Genomic DNA, 16,546 nt, shown 5'->3' on the forward strand with positions numbered 1-16,546 from the left:
AGAGAACTCCTCTGCTATTTGATCAGCCAGCCGAAGAACCATCAATCAGCTCTACCGATGCTATATAAATAAACAAAAACTCTTCTTGAGCTTTTTGAACTTCCATTACGGAAACCAATGGTTCTTGAGGTATATCTTTTTCACCTCGTAAGACATACAGCACATCATTCATCTTGAATTGATAAATGTGCTTTTTCCGATCTATGGCTGGATTCTTCCTAGAATGCCAAGCCTTACCTACGGCTACGTCAGCGTGAGCAAGCTTTGTCATTTCAAAATCAAGCTTCTCAGTATAGTCCTGAATTCAAAGTTCCAACTGGGTAATCCTTTGGTCCCATACTTCAGTTGAACTTCCGTCTGCCATTCCGACTGTATATGCATAGTCAAATGGGCTAGTCTTTAATCTCAGCCTCTTTACAAGCTTGGAGTTAATTACATTGTGCGTTGACGCTGAGTCAAACAACACAGTTACATCATGATTAGCTACTTGTCCCTTCATCTTAATTAACTCCATATCGTTAAAGGTTGTATACCCCGTTGCTGCGGGCTTTGACAGGACATTATCAGGTGCACTAGTTACTAGCTTAGCAACAGACACACATAACAAAAAAGATACTAACCTTTGAGAAGATCCCGCTAGCTGAGACTTCCCTCCATTTCCACGTCGCATTCTGAGATCACCATCTCAACCATCCGACGATCCTTGTTTCGTGGACAATCTTTCCACTGATGAGGCTGAAGGCATCCAAAACACAAGTCTTCTCTCCTCGCTTTTTCTCTTTGCTCTGGGTTCAAAGAAGACTTCGACTAAGCCCGGGCTGCCATTGGTGTTACTTTTCTTTTCATTCCAATGGTGGTACTTGGTTTAGGAGTCTCAACTGGCTTCGCCTGCTTGGCTTGACCACTAGGCTGTGAGGCACTCCCTTTGCTAATCCACTTCTTCTTAAACCCAATTTTCTTTGGGTACTCATACCGAGTCCCAACCTGCACAAACCCACTTGGTCTGTTTCCTTTTGCATCCTCATAGTTCAGGGCTATGGCAATTGCTTCATCTAATGTGTTCGCATACTTAGCCCGAACTTCAGTTTTGATCCGATCATTCAGTCCAAAGGTAAAATCTTTTACCTGGATTGACTAAGATAGAGGTTCATAAACTTTGATTACACTTTCTCTGAACTTATCAGTGTTTTCTGCCACTGATAAATTTCTCTGACGAAGGTTTCGATATTAATCCCAAGCGATACTTCGTCAGAAGGTAAAAAGTGTTTTCTAAATTTCTTTTTAAATCCCTCCGAAGTACTCCATCTTTCTGCTGTTTTATTCACCACCGATCCGCTGCCTCATTAAACATATGGGTGGCCTCGCGGATTTTCTTCATATCATTCATGATTTCACAAATGGCGAAGGCCTCGTCCCATTTGTATAACCAAGTCTCTATGATATTGGAACTACGGAGACATCCGGCCAGAATACTTTTCTGGCCTATAATTGGCAATATTAGGCACCTTAGCCCTCCTAGGCTCAACCGTATGAACACTGGATTCAGGCTCCGTTGGAGCTTTACCGTTCTCTTCACGAGATGGTCTAGTAGACATACTATGAACCATTTTCCTGAGCTCAGATTGCCCTACATTTGCTTGTAACTATTGCGCTAAAATCTGTTGCAAGGCATCCTCCAATAATGCAATTCTACCACATGGTGTATGGCCTGCTGGGCGCGACACCTGCAGGGTCGACCGGACTCCCGATTCTATGGGATCCACCCTAGAAGCTTCTTCTTCAACTTCCATTTGAGTCAATTGGTTTTTTTTTTTTTCACACTCTATATAAACTGTAAATGCAAACTGTCACAATTTCCCTATGCTAGGGAATGCCTGCAATCTAGACAACTACAACTTTACAATTGCACAAGCATCTATCCCACTAACTGAATGTCTTGTTGTAAACTGAAAACTGCTTCACAAACTGTTACTTTTTGGGCATATGTGAAAAACAGACTAAACTGTTTAAAACCAGAAATCAACTGGAAATAGGAAATCCAAGAAAAGTAAAGTAAGATGCTTCCTGATAATTCCTTCTCAAAGTTGGGATGAACTCTCCTTCCAATCGTTGCTTTTCAATGGGACGCTGCTAAGCCTCATGCCATATTTGCTTTCGTATTATCCCTTCACAGTTGAACATCGCGTGACTTATATACGCTTGCCCCTCTTCTGAGCGTATGGTTCAGTATCGAATTCAAAGCAAAACCTCTTAATATTACACTTGTCCAAAAGCTCCGAGATAACAATTATGGGATCGCCCTTGAACAGCAACTAACGCAACTCATTTTTCCCACAACGGGAGCCCAAGTCGCTCAAGCTTTTGCTCCTTAATTATGGCGCTAGGGCCATCGCACCTAAATATCTCTTCCCCAACCTTCAAGTTTCTCCTTCAAGCTGCAGGAGTTAGCAGTAGAAGAGGTTGGAGGGACGTGAACAACGAAAGAGTTTGTGAGGGAGATATTTGACAATCGACAAAAGGAAGTTAATGAGCATCGTCCCACTTAGACTATTGTAACGCACGAACTTTGCGAAGTAATTGACCCACAATTCGAACGCCAACAACCATATGATGTTCCGCTCCAGCCTTTCACGACACCATCTAACAGACTGTATGCTCCGGCGATCTTGCCTAATGACCACCGTCAACCCATAGGTCACATCGATTGAATTACCAGACAAACTTATATGAATTGCTCACGGACTCCCTAATTGCAAATCTAGCCTGTGCTCACAGGCTCCTGTAATCTTGTCTTCCACGACTTCAAATCAATGACGAAAGATAACACCAAATCCCTCCAATCTCAATTCATCGTTAGTCTCTCAACTCGACATGCAACTCCAAACCATAACAATCACCAAACACTGTGCTCTGATACCAAAATGTAACGATCACTATCTTTAACTCGCTTCACATCGTCAGTTTTAACAGTCCATCACGGGGCAGGCACACATAATTTCCTCCCAGCCGTAGCTAAACTCTAGAATAGTCCACATACGTGAAGGCTCCAACTTGCAGATTCCACCAAGCCCCAATTCCCTAGATGGATCTAGTATGCCACATGTCTACATTTGAGGGCATCTCCTCAATGCATCATTTACCCCTCTCTTGGGATAACATTGAAATCATTTGCCCTTTGGCACATTTAATGCATTTAGACCCCTTAGCCTTAGATCCACCTAGTCTTGTGCCATGTCACCCTCACCAAGGACCTTGACCTCAATTCCTTTTTGATCATTTACGTGAAGCCCAAACAAATATAATACAAACATTGATCTTTTAAAGGAAAATGTCGACTGACCCTTCCGAGGTCATGTTGCCTCAGCTTGAGCATAACACATACGGCCTAGCCTCTCAGCATATTTTTTCAGACCAGTATATGGCTTGACATTATCACACTTGCACTCCATTTATGACAAATGGCATTCAAAGGTCATTTGAGTGTCGTGAATTCTTTCATACGGCCTAGCCTCTGAGCATATTTTTACTGACTCATGGATCGAGGCATTTGTTGGTTAGATAGCCTCTCCAACTCACTTCCTATAATCGCTCCTGGGATTTTATAGGCGAAGTAGCCCGCAAAGGGCAGCTCACACAGCAACCTAGTGGGTGGTTGAGTTATGTATACTCTCTTTGTGCTCTCAATTTGTAATTAGAAAGAAGTAAAATCATACCAGTCCTTAAACTTTGCAGACATATACCAAATCAAATACTCTCCCACTCAAATAATTCTTGGAACAAAAACCTAACACAAATTTGACACCGTAAAAGGACATACAGAACATCATTCTTGATTTCCCAAAGGAGAAGTGAGGAGATAAATTCAAGAAATTTTCAAAGAAATAATCTTGACTCAACTAAATAAGTGCACATTTCTTACCGTCTTTGTCAAGCTCCATAACTTTACTTTTCACATTAATACTGCTGAAAAGATCTTTCACCTTCTGGCAGAATGAGCAGTATGTCATGCTGCAAATTTACCAACAACCCAATTATAAAATGACTATTGCATCCTGCATGGCATATACATGCAGCGTAACCAACTGGCTATGTTCACCCAAATCCTGAATGCTCAAGAGTAGATCCTCGGAAAAACTTCAAATGATTCCTTTCCTTTTATTAAGAGAAGTGTCATCTCTCAACAAGTGAAAGCAATTATGGAAAGAAAATTTAGCCCCAGAGTTACAACATAAAGAGAGGTGAAAGCCTCTATACACAACATAAGTCAAAAAATAAACGGCACTAGTGGGTCCCAATCCTGAGCAACATCCCCAAAAATCCAATAAAGAGGGGCATATGATGCCAAGTCATGTCATAATCCCTCAATCGGAAGGAAATCCCAAAAAACTGAGGAGCTAGTGGAACAGATGTCCACGGTATCTCAAGCTGCTAGACTCAACTGTAAAGAAATGAACATGAAAAAACATTCAATTTAAAACAGCTTAAAGCACAAATTCTAAGTCCAGCTCCTTAACAACTTTCTATTAATGCTTAAAATTTAACCATACAAATCAGCAATCCCTAAGGCACTAATCATGGGAAACAAAATCAAAAAACCAACTAAAAGAAGACCAGCCTGTTTCCAAAGAACCTAGCTCACTACCTAGGGAATCTCTGATTCAGGGGCTAACAACCAAGGAGGAGGACTATACAGCCAACAAATCTCTTGCAGCGTGAAACTATAAAAAATATCTGCAGGCCAAGCCTTGCAGAAACGCTCCAGCCTTTTGGCGGTTGCTCTAGAACCAGACATCTCACTCTCCCAAGTGGTGCACAAGGTGTAAATGATATCCTATCAGATCACGACTAGAGTGGCTATGGGTGGAAACTCGTGCTTGCCCATCACCAGGCTGCAGCAAGTAGCCTAGATGTTCACGCCATCATACTAGCCATTGTCTCCCAAACACTTTCCTCTAGCGAATAAAGAGGACGATGCCGCACATGGGGGAATAGCTCGATCCAGTAGATGCTCTGTCCATGTATCCTGTAGGGTGGGGAGACCTTGTCAATGGAGAAGGCATGGCCCCCCCTGTCAACCAGGCAGCCATGCCCCAAGTGGAGTCCCTATGAATCCTCTATCTATGCACTGGGGCAGCTCCATTGTTGTTGATAGCCAAAGTATTTCTATTTAAGCTCATCTCATAGAATATAGAACACAATTACTAATGTGCACTTGCAATATTATGTTATAATCATGTTCAACGTTGAGGAAGCACTATAAATCTTTATTAATGATGAGTACATACATACAATGAGATTATGTGTTGGTAGCCCAACCATTTCTGCTTTGCTCACGTTTTCTTGCTTGCTTATTTGGTCCTGCTCGGTCAACATCACTAGCTTGATCGACTCCCTCGTAAAACTCTACAAACTAGGATTTAAGAGTGATGAGGAAATATTTGACTTCGAGCTTATGCCGTCCATTTCCATCTTGCTCGAAGTCTAGCCAATTGTGGGGTTCGCAATTGTCGGCTCGTAGCAACTCGCAAAATTATGGCGTGTACGGGGGGTCATCTCTAGAATTCGTTCAGTGCAGCAGAGACAATGTCCATCCACCCACATCTGCTCTAGCCAAGGGCCTATAGGCAAAAATCCCCGTGGGCAACCAACCAAAACAAGTAAGAGATCTTTTGTGGCTATAGGCTGGACCACAAGCGCGTCCAAAATCCTGATTTGACCTCTTGCGGCACCTGTTGTTCCGCCCAATGTCTCTCTCTCAAAGGAGTCCAAGACAAGGCCTCCAGCGAAAGGCATCGTCCTATGCATGTCGTGTAAGAGAAAAAGGGCACCTACTTTAGCCAGCCAAAACCACTCCCAAATCTTACTAGACCTCGTGGAGGGGCGAGCCATCGAGGTGCACCACTCCTTGCCCACTACTCTAATCATCTTCCAATAAATCAAATCCAAAATCCCGTCCATCTCTGGGTCTCTCTCATTCCATTGGCTAGAGGAGCCCTCTCGGCCCCACTTGGAAGACACTGGCCCATCCCTACCATGTTTGAGCATAATCCTCAAGGGTATCCCTATCCTAGAAAACTAACCCAACCACCGACTAGCTGCCCAAGTCTGAAGTGCTGCCCACCACGACTCCAGAATGGTTGCATCAATCCCCCTTATCCTCTAGCCCACCCCTCAGAGATGAGAGATGCCATCCAACCGCGCCTCTACCTCTATGGAGAGCCTACTCCAAGTCCCAAAGAGCTGGTTGGACCACTATCCCACTATGCCCTACCAATATGTGTCCGCCGACCGAGCATAAGACCATCCTGGTCCCGAATCTCTAGATGCCAAACGAGAGGCTGGCGCTCGAAGTCCTCCCTGCATCGAGGCTGAGCCTAGATGAGACCTCCTGCCTGCCTTTGTTAAATCTTGTGGAGACTCCACATCAGTGGGGAGCCCTTCGCCATGAGAGGCACCTCTGAGAAGATCCACCTATGACAACGTAGCCACTGACCATCTGTGTGTGGTGTGTTCCTAAGAAGCCCCCACTAGAGTAGGAGCTTCCAGGGCTCTGTGCCAGGGGTGAGACCACAGCTTGCGCCCAAGAGGGCTCTACTCTGCATCTCTGGGTTGATGATGACCAATCCTTCAAGTGACTAGGGCATGATTACCGTCTGCCATGCCACTCTAGCTCTAGTGTTCCTTGTGCCATCTGATCCGTCCCATAGGAAGTTGTGCACCAAACACCTGAGCTACCTCAACCTCTGTCAGGCCGTGGGGAGAAGGACACTAGGGTCCTACCTACTAAGGAGAGTTTGGCCGAGCTCCAATGGAGGAGCTTACGTCGCACATTCTCTAAAACTAGGGTTACCTATTGCGCTACTGAAATGTCTATGCCCACCTGGCAACTGAGATAGTGCGTTGTCTACCCCTGCCGAATCCAATGAAAGCCAATGTCAACCCTCTAGTCGTGGATCTCCTGAACCTCCTCTATCAATGTAAGGAAGCCAATAGATTTGGTTCAATTGATCCTAGCTCTAGGTGAGTCCAACCCTTTAATAAAGCAGTGCTGTAGTCTAGGGCACTCGAAGATCCACAAGCTTGTCGCTCAGATTTGAGGAAGAAACAACCTTGCCAAGAAACTTCATAAATCAGGTCTTTAGCAAAGATAATTCCTAAATTGTCTAACAAACATGAAACCATGAGACCATGTGCCGAAAGGTTATGATGCCTATAATTAGGTCAACTTCTAGGACTTATACTTGACTTGAAGATCCACTTGATCCTTATGACTTTACGACACCCTAGCCTAACAATCAAATTCCATGTTCTAATTTGGTGTGGACCAAGGCATGCTGGTCTGATCTTCTTGAGTCGCATGTCTTCTTGATCTTCTGGGAACACATTATGCTTGGTGTCAACCGATGTACAAGACTGCCCAAAACTTCATGAACCAGACTTGGCAACCAATGTACCAGACTCTTTCGAAGTCTTTGTATACCATTGAGGAAGTCGTTCCTTCTTTGCTGGGGTGATTTCTTCTCATGTTGGGACGCTCTACCTCTTCTACTTTCTTTCTTCTCCAAGTCACCTTCATGGGTTGATATCCATCAATTCTAGTTGGTCTCTTGAGGCGTCATCCTCCTCTTATCATTCATATATTGGGTACACAAAATCTCTACTGATCATTATCTTTTTGGTGGTTCGGCTATAGGATTGATAACCCTTTGACTCTACAATGTGCAAATGAAGATGCAACCTTACTCTTTGCATCTAGCTTTGTCCCACAAGCCCTATTAAGGTATGAGGAAGACCAAAGATGACCTATGAGACCAAAATATGAGTGCATGAAGCCTTCTTATGAGGGATCTAATTCTAACATAATATGGCCCTCATTAAATCAATTCAACATTGAGAGTCTTTAGGCTTAGATTTGAATTCCTTGACAAGTGCTTAGATTTGAATTCCTTGACAAGTGCTTCCCCTTCTCTGCAAATGCTACCGACTAAGCACCAACCAACCTCACCACACATGCTATATAATGATAGCCCACATAACCCATTGGAATCACTATCTATCGTCCTTGTATTCACCCAACATATAGCCTTCACCCCAGCCAACTAAGCACCGACTCAGCACCAAGCAAAACAACCACACACAACATCAGAACTGAGCAGGCTGCTCACAACCCAACCGTGACATCTACGGGATGTGATCCCGAATCAGAAGATGTCCCCTCCGAGCCACGAGCTGAGCTACTGGCACGAACTCCCAATCAGATCCAAACTAGCCTGGTGTCCCATACCACCAGGTGGCGCTGTGAAGCCCTGGATCTGCCACTGGGCCTTGGGCTACGCTAAGATGCAGGCGCGCGTCCGCGACTCAATCCAGGATCACCTGGCACCTGGGAACGAGACTTGCTCCCAACTGCACACTGAGAACTGAACCCCCTGGGCCCCTTTTATAGACTCGGGCCCCGAGCGCCAAAAATAGCGAAGACCTATAAATAGTTCGTACCCTTGCCACTCAACCCGAGAATCAAGCCTGCCTAGCTCTAAGCCTCCCCAGGCTAACCTGAGCTAGTTCTGTGTACCTAGTACACGTCAGATACCAATCCGTGCACATGACACCTAGTCAAGTGATCAGACATTGAATCACTTTTTTGCATCCTCACCCTATCAAGCTATCTTTTAAATTAGAAACCCTAGCCTACAAGATCAAGAGAAATTTTTTGATAGGTACATGGCAAGATTGGTTATGAAAATCTATTCTCAGCTAACGGGATTAGATTATGATGACACTTTTTCTCCCACTTGCAAGATGAGCACCATCAGATGGGTGGAGTCTATTAAGTCGCCACTTTAGCCATGGTATGGCCTTGTAGGCCAGTTAGGACCCACCAAGGATCATTTGGCCCACTTGAGACACCTAGGACATCTAGGTAGGACATGTGGTCCACCTAGGACACTAAGATGTACTTGGGTCTATATGACCCCTCACTTGTACTTTCACATTATCCATTTGCCAGTACAGTCCACTGCATTCTTAGCTCATTGTATTCCATTCCATTGCATCCAACAGTGGTATCAGAGCAATGTTCTAGATTCCTATCTGCTTCCCCCATGCACACCTTCAGCTCAGCCCTACTCAGCTTGTTTTTGTGTCGCCACAACTCGTCATTGTCGCAGATGTCTCGAGGATGAGCTTCTGCTTTTGTGCCACTTTCTGCAGATTTTGTCACCACCAGCACTTCGACCAGCTCCCATACATGTTGGTACACCAGAACTACTTCCATGTAGTCCAGCAACAATCGCGACATATTTACAACTCTATTTGCTGGTCGAATCGTTCCAGAACAAGCACCACCACTTGTTGCGACATTTCAACCCATTTCGACTTGTCCGTACACTCATACGGACGTTCCTACAATTATATGGATCCTTTGTCGGCTGTTTGTACAATGCATTTCTTGTCCATTGCAGTCATTTAAGCATTTTCACACATACCAGCTCCACTTTATGCTGCCCGTGCAGTTTCTCTACACTTGTAGGAAATGCCCATTGCAGTCATTTAAGCCATTTTCACACATACCTCTATGGCCTCTTTTGCAGACATCCCATCAGAACTACTTTCCAGCTGTCCTAACCAGCTCTAGCAGCATTTGGCTTGGTTTTGCTTCACATTGGCTTAAATTTGCAGTGACATCTGTCTGGTCAAACTCATTTTGGAATTTTCTACATTTGCCCTCTTTTTGGCTCGGTTGCCCTCCACAAATTTGGGGCTTTGCAAAATTTGCATTTAGAATTACAGTAAGTTTCAATGCCTAGTAAGGCCTTGTCCTCCACTTGTCTTCACATTGGACTGCAAACATTTGGGGCTTTTGCTCCCATCACCTTGCATAGCCACTGTGTTGTAGAGATTCTCCTTTTTAGGTACATTTGAGCAATCTTAAATAGATTTCGTTCTTGATTTAGCGGTTGGACAAAGTTTTGTTTACAGATTTTTTGTAGTCAGTCTTTACAGGGCATATTTGTGCAATTGGCTCAGTGTTGAGAAGCCAGTTGGGCATTCACATTTGTAGACACTTTGCTGTTACCACATTTCTTTTGGGGATTTTGCAATGGCCAACAATGATTCGCCACATGAAAGGGTATTGCACATTGTATAAAGAGCTTCGTGAGCTCACTAGTGGCCTCCTTGACTGCCTGCTTTTGCATGCATGCTTGAATGCTAGACTTTGTAATGAGCCTATTTTTCCCACACTAGCATCCACACTACCTAATCCACATGGCAAGGGTGTCCTCCTAGCACTAGGACCCATGCATGATGTTGCAGATGCCCCTCTACTTCTCTTTGAACCCAATGTGCTAGTAGTAGCATCATCCAATGGCTTCGTGGCCTCGGTCTCTTCATCGTCTTGATTTGTTGTAGCCATGCGCTTACGCTTCCATTCTTGAAGGCCATCTTTCACAAGAGGAGGCACAAACAAGGTTCTATATCCTTGTTGGGAACACCCACCAGAAGCAGCTTCAAGAGATGCTAAGGGAATCAGATGAAGCTGTTGCATGGAGTGAGCAAAGAGTGGAGGAGTTGAAAGAGATCATCTGCAACCTTAGGATGAGGGAGGAAGGAATCAAGAAGCAACTTCTTCATGTACAAAGTTAGATTGTGGTATTAACAGCCGCAATAGTTAGATAAGATACCTATCATGTTATGCAGTATGGTCTGCCTGTGGGGGTCAAAGGCCACTGTACCTTAACCCCGGTTATGTACAGTACTCAAACACATATATATATGGATGACGTAGAAGATTAGGGTGTTTTTGCACCCATTAAAACTTGTGTGGATTTCCCTCTCTGTCAACCTCTTCCATTCCACTTTCATTGAGAGCACTCTCAACTGATATCACAGCGTGGGTGTTCTAACTGAGCCCGGGTTGCTCCCACCTCACGCATCCCTACTAGTCGGGTGTGTCATTGCCATTGCATCACACAGGCAATGGGAGGTTCATTAACTTGACATTAAGACTGCTTTCCTTCACAATGATTTGATTGGGGAGGTCTATGTCAACCAACCTACTGGTTTTGAGGTTGAAGGGTCTGAAACTAAGGTATGCCGGCTGAAAAAGGCCCAAAGCAGGCACCCCGAACATGATACGCCACAATGCATGCACATATCTATGCCTTGGTTTTCAAAACAGCCCCACAAAAGCAACTATTTGTGTCTAGAAGAGTGGAGCAGATGTGCTGATTTTAATTCTTTATGTGGATGACACGCTTATTACTAGGCCACATACTCAGCAAATCATTGATTGTCAAAATCAGTTGCCATGTCAGAGGTGGGCAAATTGCATTACTATCTTGGCATTTGGTTTGCTCAGGTTGAGGGGGCATAATGATGAGCCAGTTTAAGTATATTGGACAGCTCTTACACGCTTCCAGTTCGAGGATTGTAAGCCAATTTCAACACCATTAGATCCTGGCTTCTGTTTCTCTTCTGAGGAGGGAAGTGATCCATTTGATGCCACTCTTTACCAGCAAGCTATTGGCTACCCATGTCACACTAGGCCTGATCTGTAGTATGCAATTTCTCAGGTTCATGGGAAATCCCAATACGCAGCATGGTAAGCAATGAAATAGATACTTGAGAGGCACGCAGCATGTGGACTGTTATATGATGATATGTCTTAACTAGTTATGCATGCTTTATGGACAATGACTGAGCTGGTTGTTACGACACGCGGGTGTCTCACAGTGGCAACTATTTCATGCTTGGCTCTTCATGCATTTCTTGATTCAGCAAGAAGTAGCCCATAGTTTCTACTTCTAGTTGCGAGGCCTGAGTATAAGACAGGCTCTTTAGCTACTGTGGAGTTCCTAAGATGTTTCTAGGATACTTCGACCATACCATCGAGAGCAGACCATTGTGTGGATGATGAGGAGGATCCAGAGGTATAGATAGAGACCGAGGAGCCAAATGGAGAGGTGGAGTCTAGTCTGAGCCAGATCCAAAGCAAACTAGGGACCATGAGTATGATGAAGAGAGGAAATTGTGGATTGTGGAGACTTGGGGTCCTCATCAAAGGACACCGATGAGGATGAGTCTCAGGATTCAACAATTTTATATAGGCATGGGGAGCCTTTGGCTTGATGCAGACTTTAGATTTTCATGTTTTCATCATATCACATGATTCATGTGATTAGTGATATGTAGACAGTAGTATGTACTGCACAAGATGTATTTTGATCAGATTTTATGATGTATTTATCAAACTTCTCTTAGTTTATTTCCTCTCAATCACTATTCATACTATTGATGGTTACATGTATTGCCTAGGATGTACTTTGATTAGATTTCATGATGTATTTATCAAGCTTTTCTTAGTTTCTTTCCTCTCAATCAATATTTCATGCTATTTATGGTTACATGTGATGTTTTAGATAATTCATGTGTTTCAATTGCTTCTCTACATGTCATGTGAATAGGTTCCCTCCCCTTCCCCTCTCTCTTTCAACTTCTAAAAATATATTGTTTTAGGTGCTCGCACCTTAAAATTTCAGCGAAAAAAAGCTCGCACCTAATGCGCTTCAAATGCTACCCACATAAAGACTCGTACAACCATGTCATGGATGGGCTTCTTCATTTTGACAAAGCCCCAAAGGCTCTTTGCAACTAACATATTCTTCACCATAAAACTATATAGGGAGTAATTGGTGCCATCCAATCAATTTATCCTCCTAGGGCAAAACACCAAACACATCTCCTGGATTGTGATTCTGATTCTGAGTCATCTCAGATGTAAGCAAAAAAACCTGCCCTCCAAATTTCACCTGTCTGTGTTTGTACCAACAAAATCACACTATCCCACTAGCCAATATTTGGCTAAACAATGCACAATCTGACACAAAATGTGCAATGTCTTGCAAATGTCTGCCAATCTCACTTAATCTACGTGCAAAAGTCAAACCACACTGCCAAAATCTGCAAATGACTGAATTTGAGACAAAAAGCCCCAAATTTCTCACTCAAAACTCAATGGAAAATCCGCAGTACCTAACAAACCTGCAAAACCACAAATCTGAGGCAAAGGCCCCAAATTTCTCATCCAAACTGAGTGGAAAGACCGTGCACAACTCCCACAAGCACTTCAAACACGTGTACTACGTATATGCCTGCAAATGTCGTAGTTTTCAGAACTGTTCGAGCTGGAGATCCACCAGAGAATGCAAAAACTGATAAAAAATAACACGGCTTGAGCTGCAGATTCCAGAAAGCATCAGCAAGTGCAGAACAGAGTGAACTTCTCAAGATAGAAGCAACAGTGGCTCTGCTGCCAAAAGACTGGCACCGCCTGTTTAGAAAGAGGTGCAGCTGCTCCAAAGCAGCTTCAAAGGTGACGACCAGGTCTGGAATGCACCTAAACAGCTGGTGGCTAGAAAACTGTTCTGAAGACCTGTAGAAGATGGCAGCGCCCTAACTGGCAGCTCTGAAATGCCTCCAAAACAGCAGCAGCAACTCCGAAACCACCGTACAACAGGCGGCTAGCTGTGCAAGAACCTCCAAAAGGGCTCCACAAGGCAGAAAACAGCAGCCACAGGTCTTGTACTCTTTAATTCATCATTCTAGCAATTACAGTTCATGGCTTCTCAACACATTTTGCACACTCCACGCTATGTTCTTCGCCCATTAGGTATTAGAGCACATTGCCTCTTTCTCTCCCATACCAGCCCTCACCTCCACGCTCCATTTAAAGCTTGGAACACAATTCTTTTGCGAAGGGCTGATCAACCTGCTTTCGGTTGTCAACATGGCAAAACCGTAAGGCAACCCATAGTAGGGTTAAAACCCACATGCCCCTGAACTCAACCACTAACTGTGGTTAGGGGGGAAAGGAGAAGTGCCCCTAACCTTTCTAACTAATTATTAAGTGGCACTGCCAACCTGTGAGGTCAAGACAAAACCTTTGGTTTAGAAGACTTCATCGCCTTAGCTAGAAACTAACCCTTCCATTGGGTCAAGCCCAACCCAACTCAAGGCTACTGCAAGATGAACTGAGGGTGTGGCGGCTGTAACATGTGGAGCGGAGGGAGCGGAGGGGAAGGACGGCACGGTGTAGGTGTCTGAGAGGAGGAATTTGAGTGGGTGTACAATTGGGGGCAAGGCTACCTTTTTAAACCTTTTCTAGCACCAAAAATGTGGTAAGTTTACAGGTCAGATTGCTCCCTAACCTGACCAAGTATTTATATGTTAGCTGCACAATAAACACATGGACCAACGATGTCACCCTTGATGTACCAATTGAGCTCACCGATTTTGAGCCTTTGCTTCTCCAACACACAAAGCTTCAGGCTACAAGATTCATTATGTACAACATCAATGACATAGCTTCACCTCTATTCAATCACATTTCATAATGGATTTTTATATAAAACTCACTATAGAATTGACAATCAAGATAATGTTCTACCATGTCACCTAGGCACATTGTCCTAACCTAATGTAGAGGGTACACTAAATCCCTCCTCTCTTTTTTAACATAAACTTGCCGGCTTTTATTCTAATAGAAAGAAAAAACAAGATTACAAAACTTGACCATCTAAACCGAGCAAACTGCCTGTGGCCCACGCCTTATAGGCTAGACTTTAGAAACCCACAACACTCAACTCACTAAGATAGGACCCGACAAGTATTCATATGGAGATTCCCATAGTCAATAGGAGAGCCATCGAGTATTCAATATGAAGATTTCCATTGTCTCACTAAATGTACTCACTAAATCCCTCCTCACTGCATAGGAGAGCCATCGAGTATACAATATGGAGATGTCCATTGTCTCAAAGCCTTGGGCATATTCTCAAACTTGGCATGAAAAGTTGAGCAAAATTTACAAGTGCACTAGGTTGAGGAGGCGGCGAAGATATACAGTGCACAAAATTGAGAAGGAAGAAGATGGTGCGCAAAATGAGTATCAGGCAAACAAGGGGCAATGGAAAAACATAAGCATGATCACAAGGGGATTCAACTTTGGGGGCTATGACCCAAGTCTTAATGACAACCACAAACTCCGACTTGACCGACCTAAACCCAAACCACTTTGAGAGTTCCTTTCACCAATTCAACACAAATGCATGCATCATTGCCAGCTATGCATGGGGTGATCCGTGTACCGTTTATTTTCACACCCCACTGCCAATGTGTCAGTTCTCATGAGGCATGTGATATTAGCGAACTGTCATCACCTCCTTTGCATAACTTTTCTTCCTGTATTAATTTGGAGCCACACAAGATTTGCCATTCCGCATCATGGAAGGCCTTTCAGAAGGGAGCACGTGTAGCGAATAACCTGAATACGAAAGCACTGTTGGATGCGACCAGCTCTTTTGCTTTTGCCAACGCCATCGAGGGTACCTCGTTCTCGGAATTCTTACTAACCCTTATGCTCTCTTGACTCCTCTCATTGAGCTGAGTTCGCGGGTCCATCAAGTTGTACTTTTCGTATTAATTAATTAGTTCACATCTTCCATAATCAAATTAAGATAAGTATTACTTTGATTAATTTGTTAAATTGATTAACCTTAAATTAATCAATTACGTTCGCCATCCCCGACCTCCCCACAAGCGTGGAGGGGGGCGCAAAGTCAGGGAGTAGCATGAAGGGAGGTTTCTCTCTCCCCCCAGTCTCTCTCCCTCATTCACTATCCCACTCGTTGTGGCTGGCAATATATACACGACTAAAAGGTGGTTGGAAGATTCACAAAGCCAAAGGCTTCCAAAATTCGAAGTGCACCGATTTAATTCGCAAGCTGGGGCGCATATACTAATCTTTTTTTGATTTCATGCTTTGCGTGCGACGACTAACTAATTGCTAATAGCACGTTTTCTATTGGTTGGGGGGTCCTATTCGCCTCTACTACCAATGGAGATTTAATTAACCTATGGTTATCTATGGCTTAATTTATTTACACTTTAATTAAGCTATGTTTCTCTATGGTTATTCATGTCTTAATTTGTTTTACCCATAGAGTATGTGTAAGGGGGCTTCCCCAAACTTTCAAGAAAAGATTTAAACCCAAAACCTTCCTTTTCCAACTCATGAGCCCTACCATCAAGCTAGAAAGTAATATTTACCCTCTTTTCCTTATGATAGTATTGTAAAGCCTTCCTCCCCTATGCCCTTCATAAGTGATCCCTGTTCTTTAATGCCCCTCCCTTATTTAATTTAACCTCTCCTCTCCCCACATGTCCTCCCCCTTCCCCCTCTAATTATTGACCCTCCCTTTTCTCCATTTATTTAATTCAAGCCCTCCCCCCTTTATTCCACTCCCCCCTCCCCAAAACTAATTAATTAATTGCCCCCACAATCTGGGGGTACCTATTCAGCTTAAAATTCAATCGAATTTTTGAATTGAAATTAAATGCCTCTTTAATTACCTTTTCCCTTATGTTAACTTAAATTTGCTAAGGGCTTTCAAATAGGTAAAGAGATGAGAAAACTAGTGGACGAATTCAGTGGGAGCCATTAGGCTCACAATCACCATTATAATGTTCTCGATTATTTTTAGTAGAT

At 43.7% G+C, this 16,546-nt stretch overlaps 1 protein-coding gene across 1 annotated transcript in view; it reads right to left on the minus strand.

Moving 5' to 3' along the window:
- Positions 1-15,394, minus strand: part of LOC147884362 (glutaredoxin-like) — a 53,946-nt gene extending 38,552 nt beyond the window's left edge. The window contains exons 1-2 of the mRNA XM_087398075.1: positions 15,323-15,394; positions 3,920-4,008 (exon numbers count right to left, since the gene is read on the minus strand). Coding sequence (XP_087254201.1) covers positions 3,920-4,008; positions 15,323-15,378 — 145 coding nt within the window. The 5' untranslated portion in view covers positions 15,379-15,394. The remainder of the gene's footprint in view (positions 1-3,919; positions 4,009-15,322) is intronic.
- Positions 15,395-16,546: the final 1,152 nt, after the last annotated feature.

The sequence above is a fragment of the Dipteris shenzhenensis genome, chromosome 27 (assembly GCF_047967505.1).
Source record: "Dipteris shenzhenensis isolate YYH24624 ecotype China chromosome 27, Dip_SZ_1.0, whole genome shotgun sequence".
NCBI lineage: Eukaryota > Viridiplantae > Streptophyta > Polypodiopsida > Gleicheniales > Dipteridaceae > Dipteris > Dipteris shenzhenensis.